The 14,006-nt window shown below is 36.8% G+C and overlaps 1 protein-coding gene across 1 annotated transcript in view; it reads right to left on the reverse strand.

The window, feature by feature from the left end:
* Positions 1-14,006, reverse strand: part of TTC29 (tetratricopeptide repeat domain 29) — a 229,348-nt gene that overhangs the window by 89,878 nt on the left and 125,464 nt on the right. The window contains exon 8 of the mRNA XM_032412699.1: positions 5,585-5,676. Coding sequence (XP_032268590.1) covers positions 5,585-5,676 — 92 coding nt within the window. The remainder of the gene's footprint in view (positions 1-5,584; positions 5,677-14,006) is intronic.

Here is a 14,006-nt window from a genome sequence, read left to right on the forward strand (position 1 = left end):
TTGCAAAAATAAGTTAGATTGCTTTACAGATTTATTTATTTTATTTGAGAGAGAGAGCGAGCGAGCAAGCACATGTGGGGTGAGGGAGGGGGTAGAGGGAGAAGGAGATAAGTAGACCCCTTGCTGAATGCAGAGCCCCAGGTGGGGCTCAATCCCAGGACCCTGAGATCATGACCTGAGCCGAAATCAAGAGACAGAGGCATAACAGACTGAGCCACCCAGGTGCCCTGCCAAGTGTTACTTTTTGAAAATCTTCCATTATGCAATGAATGAAATGCCATAATGTGAACATACACTCTGCAAGACAGACGGCACGTTAAGTCCTGGTGTCTGGCTTTTAGGGGGCAGGGTCAAAGAACTAACACTTTTTGTTTACTTGAGTGCCAGGTACTATCAGATGCATTCTTTTTTCCCTTTTTATTTGTAAAAGAATGCTCTGTGTATCAGAAGTAGAATGGAATTTCACATCCCTGAAGTTGTGAATATTGCTGTTTATGATTCTGTTCTCATTTTTTTCATAACAAAATCATGAATAATTTTCTTCCACATTTAGGCATAGCTCAATTCTCCAGAAAAATTATGAATTGTTTGAGGAATATTTCAAATGCAGACATGGAGTAAAGTACCATGAGAGATGCACTTACAAATTTAAATATTTGTTTTGTGGGACAACTAAAATGGTATTGAGAGAGCTGGAGGGTATAAAATTATTAATAAATAAAATAGTCCACTATTTAGAATTTTGAGCAAACTTGTGGATTTCTAGGACTAAAAATGTCTTATCAAATTGATGTGAACTCTCCAAGCTCTTTCTTGGACTGTAATATTCAAGAAAAAAAGTTGATGATATAAGAAAAAAAAAAGTAGAGACTTCTTTGAATATCACTTTAAAACCTCAGGGAAAAATTATTATTGTTGTTTAGCTAAAATGGACTCACTGAAGGTTATTTATTTCATGTTCCTTAAAGCTGATGTATTTTTGATGAAGTACATTTTAGATTAGGCTTGGCAGGCTGAGGATTGTTAAATCACAACATATACAAACAAAAACCAAGTTTGGTGAGCAAGAAATACAAAACGTATAAACAAAAGTTTTGCTGGCTGAGTCCAGTTGTTTTTTTCCCAAAGCAGCGATAGATTTCCAAAACATCTAAAATTATCTAGAACTTGCTCTAACAAATAATGCTAGAGAAAAAGCCTTTCTAGTATAAATTACATGCTCCATTCAATGAAGGTACAGCTCTATAGCCAGCAAAATTGTTATTACAGCATCTGAAATGTACACATTATGTGTTGCTCAAAGGATTTCCAAATTTCCAAGTTGGCAATAGATTTAGAAGCCAATCTTCCTTTGGAAGGGACAGAATCAAATATTTTCTTGAAAAGCTACAGATTATTTGTATAAGTTAAAGGATAAGGTTAAAATGTTAGACAAATATTAATTCCAGTTTTCTATATGCAGTGCACAGGTGCAACTTGAACAGCATATTATATGGTATAATCATTAAATTCATTCAACCAGACCTTAGAGAGTTAAAAACATATATTCTGAGGAACAGGACTCCTCGGTCCAAAGGATGAGAATGAAACAGTGCAGAATATTTGTGTATCAAGGTGATTCCAGTTTCCAACTGGGAAAACAGGACTGTTAACACCCACATCCCCTGACAACTGTCCAATTATGTATATCACACTTGGCCTACTGTTTGCAGTAGAAGTAATCAATAAAGGATGTGGTTGAGTGAACATAGATTTTGGTTGAACCAATGCATGAAAACTTAATCATTTACTCAGAGAGAAGAAATCAAATAGAGCAGAGATGAAACAGCCACTAAGGGGATTGTTGATTGTGCCACCAAGTTTGTGGGCCACAGATGAAAGTAATAAGGCAAATGGAATCAGTGACAGGAGAAAATGTAAAAAGCTATTCTTAATTTCATGAATTAATAGAAATGTTTTGATGTATTTTTGGGGGGTCATTTTTAGGAAATTTCGCATCAAAGCCCGGATGTTCCATTTTAAAGAATATATGAAAATTACTAGGGCATGTCATTTCTCTCAAGCAAAAAGAAATTAATTTTCAGCTGTAACAGAAAGGTAATTTTCACACTTGAAACTTTGTACTGATTGATTGAAAGATCTCCACTGTGGAAAGTTTTCTAGGAAATAATTTAACCCGAGTTTGCAAGAAAATTTACAATGAGTATGAAATAAACCCAGAGGTAGGCTAGTTGTGACCAATGTGTCTTGACCAATTCTCATTTTGGTGATTTTTTCCCCTAGATTCTTTTCAAAAGTCATCCTGATTATTTGGAGAGTCTCGGCATTTCAGTAAAATGAGTTATTTCAGTAAATGAAGCAAAAAAAAAAAAAAAAAATGCCATAAAGAAAACTGAGGAATTTTGCTCTCTGTATTTACTCAAATTGTCTGCCTGTGTTAATAATAATATTTACTTGGTAATTTCTCAACTCACTCTCTCTTTGTTTTATGGACCATAATTCTGGCTTTTATAGCTGTGTCATAGGCAATTTTTATCATTTTAGAATATCAACCCCTCCTTTTTTTCACTAGTATTCCAAGTGGGGTGGGAAAAGACATTGTAATGCTTATTTCTGTTATGCTCCTTAACCCCTTGTGCAATTAATATTATTCAGAAAAACAGCAAAAATAACAAACACTGTTTACTATTAAAACCTTCATCAATAGTAACTCTAATGGCATGGCTGGGTCCAGCATTACCAAATGGACAACTCTGTATTACCAAGTCCTTAGTCTTGAGGGAATATGGCGTGTTTTCAATTGAAGGCTTAGTATAAATTCTTATAACCATTTTGAAGCTTCTAGCCTTAGAGATTATTCACCTTTCATGCACGCTCAGCTGATAGCCTTAGATACACACTTATGCTAGACATGGCTATCCTCGTCCATTTCCTTTAAAGAGATAAAATATATTTATAGAGATAGGGCTACCATTAGTGAAACTCGTGCAATTGCACAGGTTAGGAAAAAGAGATTTAGAGAAGATGTAAAGCTTCATGTGCCGCTTGATTTATTTCTCTGCCGGCACTCCCATAATTTCCTCTATTTTGGTTGTGCTTCATTTCTTGCATATTGCTGCTAATCTGAGGGCAGTTTAGGACCATGAAAGGGATGTGTGTGTGTGCACGAAAGGTGCCCTTAAAGTGAAATTTTTAAAAAATGACCACAAAATTTGTATTAAGGCATTTTGAGTCATCAGTGGATTTGATTTAATACATCTTCTTAGATAACTAGGGTGTGTTGTCTATCTGAAGAGAGTGTTTGTTTTTGAAACATCCGTCACTTGAGTTATTTTGCACAAATGGTAAAAGAATATGCTGAGGCTTACACTCCCCTGAATGCTACTCCATAACCACCAACAATGCTGCAAAATGGTAGATTTGGATTGGAAAGCTTGCAGTGTCCCTGGGGGTACTTCTTCCCTAAGGCCCCAGAAGAAGCATCTCCTGTATTCTCTTGTATATTACATAACATTATAAAACTAAGAACCCAGTTCTGCCATACAAATCATTGATGGCTTCACCAGTACTTAGTAGATGGGAATTCTTATAAGTGGAATTTGTTTCATTGGGTATAAAAATGAGGTGGGGATTAATCTTCCTGCCTATTATATGTTTGCCCCAAGGCAGGTTCCCAGATTGTTGGAATAGAATTTTCCCCATCCCTGCCAAAAACATATCCTACTTTGTGATACATCAAATATAGCTGTATCCTTTTCCACATCTAAGCCCCAAGTAACACTTCAGCAACCAAATTAAAACATTAAATTGTCTATTATTTTTGCCAATATTTACCAGACTGTTCAACTCTCCCCTTAGCTTTTACTGTATAGACCAGGAATTCAGATCCTTGAGTGGAGATTAAAATACTCCAAGAGAGACACTTGTCTTTAACAGGTGAGAATTATTTTAAGATAATCTCATGCATCCAGAAGTTTAAGAAATAAAAACTAACAGTAACCAAAGCTGCATTCCAACCCTTATGACATAGTAAGTGCTCAATATATGTTTATAAAAGAAAATATTTTCCCCTGGAGTTTTATCTCTTTAGTCATGTTGGAACACATGTCATTTTGTAAAAATTATTTTATAAACATGTTAAGGGATGCATTTATTTAACTGTATAGGTTTAGGCCAGGTCTGCTACTATAAAGCAAGACAAATACTCCAACCATTTTCTACTAATTCTGGGCCATGTTAACAACAGAGTCAAGTAATTTAATGATCAAAATGAACTGCACCAAAGGACAAAGAATTGGTGTGTTACAAATAGACATTAAATTGAAAACTTATAAATCTCTTCTTTGTGTTCAAACGTCTGCTTCTTTCCAGTTGTTACATGGAAAGTAAACGTTTAAGGGATAGCTGGGTTGATTTTCCACAGGCTGGTTACCGATCTCTACTTGGAAGAACCACAACACTCACAGGTTGCTTGCTTTACCCATGGCTGGCCCCGCCTTCCTGGAGTAAACAGCCATACTTTCCTTAGAGATACATCTGTGTCCCTAACCACTTACCCAGTGATGACTGCATTGTCTTTTATTGGGAATTTTGAAGGGACTTTTCATTCCGTTGGCATGGGTATTTTAATATTTAATTATTTATTTAATTATTAATGATTATTATATTGGCAGTGGTAATTATGTAATGATGATGTACTTTCAGTTCACTAGACATTTAATCTTTTAAATGCTTTTTAAATAACAATTTTATCTTTTAAAAACACTACTTTGTATGTGTTTACAAGCTGAAATACAGGAATTAGAACTTGACATAATCTGTATCTGTTCTTTTTCTTCTTCTTACCGCTACTAACTACAACTACGACCAGCACCACCATTATTAAAAAGCCATCTCTTGGGTATAAGATAACATACCAAAAACCAAGGCCTTAATTTTGATAACTTTTCTTATTCTACCTTGAATTAAATAATAACATTACAACATAATGCAATAATTAAATGGAGTACACAATGATCAGAGTATGAGTAAAGGGCAAATCATATGTTTTCCACGGAAAAATCTGCTGTTCAGGTATACTTATATTAAATTTTCTGTTTTAAATGAAATAAAGGGAATATTGTTCTTGCATTCAGTTGTTTATCCAGATATGTACGCTCAAAGGAGAGATGTCTTAATGGAAGAAGCAAGACTGAAGCATAAATGAAAACTTTCCTCCAAGAAGAGATCCGGAAAGGTTACGCTGAGCCACGGTTACTGAAGCGTACTATATATTTCTGTGCTCTCTGCTTTTTTAACCTGTGAGATGTGACCTGATTTTTCCCTTTCATTCAAGGTCATCACTAAACTTACAGAAAATCAAAAATAAAATAGTACAAAGGAGGCATAGACAAAGGGGAGTTTAGGTGCATATTTTAAAATACCACATTGGTTTAAAATAACTTACGATGAAAGGGTCACTTAAGAAGGGCACTGCTTAAAATTTAAGCAGGCAGTAATGGAAAGCGACAGACCTCAAACAATTTAAGTCTTTCACAGCTGAGTGAATTCACAGTGACAGCAAGACAAGGATGTGCTAACTTACCTCTGCAGGACCTTGGCTATTGCTTCATAGGCTCTCCCCAGGCTGAGATCATCATCCAGGTCTGTGGAGATTTTACTGTAAGTGTTAAGGACCTATCAGGAAAAGAAATACGTATTAAATATACAGCAAGGCCAGATTCACTGATATTTCATTTCATAACAGAAAAGATGAAAATTAATAGTTGTTTTTAATGTCTCCATAAAATATTTTTTGTTTATTAAAAATTCATGTTGGTTTGGTTTATTTTTATCTATAGCATAACTTGTTTCACAGCAATGTCTTTAAGCCATGACAGTGAGGTCTTACTTTTGTAAAAATAATTCTTTTCTTGCACAATCCCAAATCTTCCAATTTATAGAACTTAGGTGTGAATAAATAATTGAATGGTTCACAACATTATTTTAAAATATGGTACTATTATCTAAGGTAATAGAAGGCAGATTATAATATTCTACTGGGGTAGCTTAAATATCACTTTTCTTTCTATAAATAGCTGTTTTGAAAAGCATGAATTTAGGTGCTAGGCAATTTCTAAATCTATCATTTTATTAGAAGCATATCTCATAGTTTGTGCATGGATTCGGTATACACTAAAAATATTTCTTAAAAATGTACTTCATTACCAACAATCTCTTCAATAATCAAAAGATTATGGCTGCCACCGCCAAACATATGATCTTAATTTAATTTAACACTGACACTGTCTTTATGGTATAATTTCCCTTTTTATTCTTTTTCTCTTTCAGTGGCCAGAAGGAGGAAAATATGTAAAACAAAATTCCTATTCTTTCTTCTTCCTTCATTGTTACTTGACCCAACCTATTACACACATGAGGACACAGGAAATCTCCAAAGACCTCTATGGAAATCCTTTTTGCACATTTTCTAAAACAGAATTAGTGAAAGTCATTTGACAGCGTTCGGAGAGAGAGTCAGGGTGAGGGAGGACGTAAATTCGCGCTGTGTGCTACTGCCTGAATTAGGCAGCTTTGAAGATTTAAGTATTAGAGGCAGTGTTGATATTTGACTTTACTTTCTTAAGGTTAATATTTCGGAAATAATTTCAATGAGGCCATCATGATACCTCATAAAATTTGTTTTTGTTTTTCTTTGTGTGTGTGTGTGTGTGGTTTATAAGTGACTGCTTGCTAGAACGCTGGTATTAAAACTTACTGATACATATTGATCCAGGGTTTTAATTCCTGTTAAACCTGCAAAGTTCAAAATTTTGATTCTTATTTTTAAGCCTCTTAATATGCCTTGTATAAACCTGAGAACAGTCTCTTCACTTTGTTTTGCATAACTGACAGCACCTGCATTAAGTCTGATATAACTTGGCATAGACCTTTCTGAGCGAAGGGGCAGAGTTCATGAATTTTGTGAATTTATAAGAGACCTTATTGAATCCAAATATCAAAATATTTAGAAAGAGACCTTCTAGTGTCTTTTTTGGTCCATACATCTTTATATGACATTCTAGAACTTCAAGATTGAATATTATTATACTTCCTGCCAAAAAGAATTTGTTCATTCCACAAATATCGTTACTGTCTACCAGGTGCTATGTTAGACCCTAAGAAATCTTAAATAGAGGGGAACATGCTTGCAGCCCTGATGGCATTTACAGTCTTGTGGTACAGAGGTTTGGTGAAAGCACTGTGCGATGACTGGAGGCAGGATTACCCAGGGCTTATACCAGGCTTATCTTGCATATTCTCCCATGCCCCTGGCCACCTGGACCAGTACAGTAAGTATGCGCAGGCACCCATTATCTTAGGGGTATGACTCTCTACCCTATGGATATGAAGGGTAAGTATCCAAGAAATTACAGGTAAATACTTCAGTGCTGATGACTTCTATCCCACAGAAGTGTGCAGCATTTCCTGGAAGGAGCAGGGGCAAAATTGAGCTCAGTGTGGGCTTTTGGTTTGGGCCTCAGACGTGACTCCATAGAAGCTTCCTCCTGGAGCCAGACGTGGTCTACTGGAATGAACACTAACTTCAGAGGAAGAAGACTTAGAGTCAAGTCCTAGTTCTTTCACACATTTGGTCCAGGAAAGCTCCTGGAGAAGATTTCCTCAGAAATGAAAAAGAAAACCTGCTTCTGAGAGTTGTGAGGCCACGAGGAGGTAATATAGAGTGCTGTGTAAGCCACAGGACAAGATTCTTTGGGAGTCTGTGAACCAGCCATTAGTGAACAGCTCCTCATAGGGGCCTCCCTCCTCAAAGTAAAGGCAACACATTTTAATTTGTGGCTTGAGAGAGTTCATATGTCACCTCCCACATTTAACCTAAAAGCAGGTACTATACAGGCAGTAGGAAGCATTTAGTTCATTACTGGCCCAGTAAGGAAACAATGAGTGACATGAAGCCCAAAGGGAAGACCTACAAAGTGCCAAAGACGAGCCCATCTAAATCAGACAGGACCTCTGCTCCTCAGGAGTGTGAGCTCGAGTGGGAGAGAGTAAACGTAAACAGGTGAATCACAAGGAGAACACAAGGCAAAATTCAGCAGATTGGGGAATCCTATAGTCCGATCTACGGGTAGTAGAAAGGACATTGTTAAAATACAAGGGAAAAACTCATAAAAGTGGGAAAATAACATGAGATTACTAATTGTGTAGAAAATAAAGATGTTTTATATTGCTCTTATGGTAAGCTACCTTACGGGCTTTTTAATTAAAGTAGGCAGGGTGTAATTTACAAATGAATAAACATTAATCAATTTGAGTCATTAGACAAATAGTGGAATTTTTTTTTATAAAGAATACTTCAAGTGAGAAAATACAGTGTGCAATCTGAGGGATCCACTGTACTTGACCGAATATCCCTTGGACAAGCATATGTTGGAAACAAATGCAGGATCTGCAACGTTAAATTCTATCATCACAAATCAAAGATAAGAGGAGAGAATAAAGACTCTCAGGTGCAAACTATTTTGATGAATTGGAAATTCATTATGTATCTTTAAACTGTATTGAAAATGAACTTATCAACCTTTGTCAAAAGACAAAGGACAACACCAATTAAGCACAATACTAAGTAAATTTCAACCAACACCAAACTGTGCATGATTACAAGGTTATCACAGTTGGAAAAATCAGTTCACACACCTAATAAAAATTGAGTGCTACCTGGCTACTCAAATTTCTCCAATAATTTCAGTGAATAATGGAGATGAAGTTTTGAAAACTATTTTACTTGAAGTTTTAAAGGCAATGGGCTTTATCTTCCCACTAGAATAAAACTGATTTACTTGAAAAGGCATTTTCAAATAAAATCCAAGTTCTTAAAATGAGATAATTTCTACTGGTCACCTAAAAACAAAACTAGTAGAATACTTAGCATAAAAAATGAGAATGTGCAAAAGAATAATGCTGGCAATACGTGACAAATTCTTTGAAGAATTGTTTGCTGTGAAATAAATTTTAAGGATCATTAATTTCTTTTGCTGCAATACCCTTCAAGGGAGCATTGGATTTAAGTCAAGATTGTCACCTGTCAACAAAGTGAATGGCGCGGGGGTGTGGACAAAAAGGGACGGAGGGGGAGACAGAGAGAGAAGAGAGAGATTGAGGAAAAAGGATAGAAGAGTAGCCTTGTCCTCCCAGAAGATTATAAGAATAAATTTTGTGCCTCAGCTTTGGCACCTTTAAGGGCAGATACATAAGAAGTCATTATTAGGTTCTATTAATTTCAAACACCCAATTGTTTTCTATCCTTACATGTTGAGGACTTCCAGTGATGAGGGTACATCCACTCTTACAATCCCCTTACTGGAGACAACATTAACACAGAAAAAAAATTCCAGCAATAGTGGCCCTTATACTTGTTTTCACAGCTGAAACCTGCTTTAAACCACCATGAAGACTATCACTCCTGGCCTAACTTTCCCAGATTAGATGGAATCATCTCTGCACCCCTCTGCCCAGCCAGCTATTATAAGAAAACACTGTCCTGGTCAATTTGTTTTAAAACCTTTATGTACTTTAGCATTATTATAGATTCACATGCAATTGTAAGAAATAATACAGAGCACTCTCATTTATCCCTCACCCAGGTAACAGCCTGCCTGACCACAGTACAGTAGCACAACCAGGAAACTGATGTTGACACAATTCACCCACGTCATTCAGATTTCATGAGTTTTACACACGCTCGTGTGTGTATGCCTGTGGGTGTTAATTTAATGCGATTGTATCATATGCATCTATTCATGTAACCACCACCACCACAGTCAAGATACAGAAAAGTTCTATCACTATGGTGATCCCTCATGTTACCCTTTCAGTTGTGGTTATGTTTGCTGCTTGGAAGAGAAAGGTCTGCCTTAGAAAACATTCTGAAATACCTTGGCGTCTGCCCTGTTCCCTTTTGGTCCACCTCCCTCACCCTGTGTGTTTGTATTTCACCAGGGAAATTTCCTCAGCTGACTGACAGAAGGACGGTAGTTGATTAGAGTAGTTCATACTTAGGTATGAATGACTCAAAGATCACTAACTTGGCCAGAAGTTGTAGTTTTATTTTTTTTTAAGATTTATTTATTTTTAGAGAGAGAGACAGAGAGAAAGCAAGCAGGGGGAGGGGCAGAAGGAGAGAATCTCAAGCAGACTCCCTGCTGAGTGCAGAGCCCGAAGTGGGGCTCGATCTCAAACCCTGAGATCATGACCTGAGCCGAAACCAAGAGTCAGATGCTTAACTGACTGAGCCACCCAGGTGACCTCAGAAGTTACATTTTAAAACGGATGCTTGCTAGCCCCAAATCCCTTCTTCTGGGTGGAGTTTTATGCAGCCTAACAAAATGAAATGAAACAATTCATATAGTGTGTGCAGGATAATTTGAGGCAAGATTATAAAACAACAACAACAACAAAAGGCCAGCCTTCTCTTAAAATTCAGCCTTATGATACGATCTTTTAAGCAGGTACTGATTTTTATAACCTCTTTTTTGGGGTCTACTTCTATATCTCAGGTTTTCTAGAAGCTTCACACACTTTTCCACAATCTTCTTATCAAAGTGGTATGGAAGAGAATGATAGAAGGAAGAGGGGTACGTCCAGCTGCAGATGTGAACATCAGGTGTTTGTAAGTCACTGATACCTAAAAGGGAACTCCCTCTCATTATTGCTTTCTTCATAATGCTCAACCTTCAGAACCTATGTATTATGCAAAGTACTCTTCTAGTACATTCTATCAGATCATTAGATGTGATTGCAAGATAAAACTACATATATATATTTTATGTACACAGTGTATATTACATATCTGTATATGTAATAAAGATATATCCCTGCTCTTAAAGGCCTTACTAAAGCAATAAGACTTATAGACATTGATATTATATAGTGCTGTAAGTCTGTATAAAGGGCTAAAAATCTAGTCCAAAGGCACTATTTCATTAAACAAAGACTGAGTGTCTTCTACCAGCCAAGCTGTGTTCTGGATGCTAGACATACAGCAGCAAATAAGACAAAATCCCTGCCCCCATGCAGTCTACACTGCATCTAGGGGATGGGGAGAAAATTTGTAATTAAATGTATACATGAGTGAATTTCGGAGAGTGTAGGAACAACGAAGATCTGGGAAAGGCTTCCTATAGGAAGAGAAACTCAATCTAAACAAATGACAGGATTGGGTCAGTGGTGAGGAGGGCAGCTTGAACAAATGTGTGGGGAAGGGAAGGAGTGATACAATGAGAAAGAAGCTTTACCAGAGTACACAGAAGCAACAATGTCCAATAGAAAGTCTGCTTTAAGAGTCACCATAGTATTAAAGAGGGCACGTATTGAATGGAGCACTGGGTGTTATATGCAAACAATGAATCATGGAACACTACATCAAAAACTAATGATGTAACGTATGGTGATTAACATAACATAATAAAATAAAATTTAAAAAAAAGAGTCACCCATAGAATGTTTTGTCTAGTAACATGTACTAAGTAATCACAGTTTTGTTTTTTTAATTTTTTAAAGATTGTATTTATTTTATTATGTTATGTTAGTTACCATACAGTACATCATTAGTTTTTTTTTTTTTTTAAAGATTTTATTTGTTTATTTGACAGAGAGAGACACAGCGAGAGAGGGAACACAAGCAGGGGGAGTGGGAGAGGGAGAAGCAGGCTTCCCGCCGAGCAGGGAGCCCGATGCGGAGCTCGATCCCAGGACCCTGGGATCATGACCTGAGCCGAAGGCAGACACTTAACCGACTGAGCCACCCAGGCGCCCCATCATAAGTTTTTAATCACGGTTTTAATTGATGGTATGAAGTGATAAACTTTCAAGTTGCAATTCATCTATTTGATTACAAGGGAGGAATTTGACAATTGTTTTGAAGGTGAGGTGGGTTATTCACTTTCATTCTTTATTCTACATGTTCATAAATGTAGTCTTTTGCAGGATTTTTTTATTCATAGTTTTTGTCTTTCTGCTTTCTAGGCAGCTCAACATGTTTGGTTAAAATATGCCACATCCAAGATGGTACACTTGCCTGCCTTGTTTCCCATTATTCAAGTTAAAAAAAAAAAAAAAAAAAACTGTTAACAAACTTTTTTTTAAAGTAGGCTCCACGCCCAGAGACCCTGAGATCAAGACCTGAGCTGCGATCAAGAGTCGGACGCTTAACCGACCAGTTGCCCCTCAAAAAATTTAATGCAGAGTTGTTTCTGTGTCTAGGGAAATGAGAGGAAATACTCTTCTTTTTCCCTCTGGCATAGCACTGAGCATTCACAACTCAAACTAAGACAGATCAGTGACATGAAGTTTAAATGGGCCTTCATGCTCTGGCTGGTGACCCTATCTATCATTGTTTCTGTAGAAAGACAATTCATGGAAACCACCACATAAAGTAAGTTCTAACATCTAGCCCATTTGGGATGGAAATTTTGTAATTTTGCAAAAATTTCAAAGAGCGATAATCTTACTTTTACTTCATATTTTTGGTATTTTTTTTCTATAGACATTCCTTTCTTTGCTTACCACCCTCTCCCACTGCTCTCTTCCTTAGTTAATTCAATATTTGAAATCAGTAGGGACTTCTCCTCTGAGGGCATAGACCAGGCTTTGGAGGAGCCTTATGGGATAATTAATCAAATTTCCCTCTGGGTGTTCACATTTTCTTCAAATAGCATAGGCTTTCAAGTCACACAATTCTATAACTGAGCTGAGTGACATGTGTCAAGTGACTTACTCTCTCTGAGCCTATTTCCTCAGGTATAAAATGGAAATGAATAAAGTCTACCTTGAAGGGATGTTATAAGGTTCCAATAAGATGAGGTATTAATAATACCTACTAAAGATTTGAATAAAGCAACTGCTTAATTTCCCCATATACTTACCTTATCTAAGTGGTTTTCAAATGGGGGTGATTTTGCCCCCTAGGGGATATTTGGTAATGTCTGGAGATATTTGAGGTTGTCATAATTGGGAGGGTTGCTACTGTCATTTAGCAACTAGAAGCCAAGGACGCTGTTAGATACCCTACAATGCACACGATAGTCCCCCATAACAAAGGATTATCCAGCCCAAAACCTGAATAATGTCAATGTGAAGCAATCCTGATTTAGTCTTTGCTTCAACCATTCCCATGATTGGAAACCACCCCTTGTGGAGCAGCCCACTCTATCACCGAAGAATTACGTGAGAAAACTATTGGTTAAGTTAAGCAAAACCTGTAACTTCTACCTGCTTGCCTGGTTGTGTTTTGTGGGACAACACAAGATGAGTCCATCCCTCATCCATGTAACAGTCCTTCTAATACTGAAAGATAGCTGTTTTTCTTCCTTAAAGCCTCCTAACATATAGAGTCATCCAGGAGACTCTGAAATGAGTGAGAATGTAGCCCCAACAGTGTAGCCACATTTGAATGTTTCATTTTTAATTTGTCTGAGTTCTAGAAGAGTTTAAATAAACCCACCTGGACCAAAAAATGTCTGTGAAACCATAAAGAGGCACCCATCAGGTTTGTTTGTAAAGAAGAAGTTATGCTCTATTACCTAAGGTGTATTTTTTACCTTTTCTTCCTTGCCGACCATAAAAAGATAGTACAGCTAACTGTTACACATCTCCTACACAAACCCAAAATTGTGCCATGTCGTAACAAAAGTTTGGCACTGTGCTCAATACCGTGCATTACTTTGAGGAGAAAAAGGCAATGATACAGATTTACTCTTATGCAATAAGAAATACAGAAATAAAAAAAATCAAGTTTGCCATCTTGAGCTTGACATCAATGTCAAGTCTTATCGGAAATACATTTATTCTGATTTTTGGCAATCTAACCCCGTTAGCCATTTCACAGTTGGTGAGCAGAAAGGATGTTTCTGCCTCATTTACAGTGTCTGAACATGATTCAGACAATCAACTGCAACATTAGTCAAAGAAATCAGTGGCTAATGATTTCTGACAAGCACTGCAGTAAC

Source organism: Phoca vitulina, unplaced genomic scaffold (assembly GCF_004348235.1).
Source record: "Phoca vitulina isolate PV1807 unplaced genomic scaffold, GSC_HSeal_1.0 scaffold14, whole genome shotgun sequence".
Classification (NCBI taxonomy): Eukaryota; Metazoa; Chordata; class Mammalia; order Carnivora; family Phocidae; genus Phoca; species Phoca vitulina.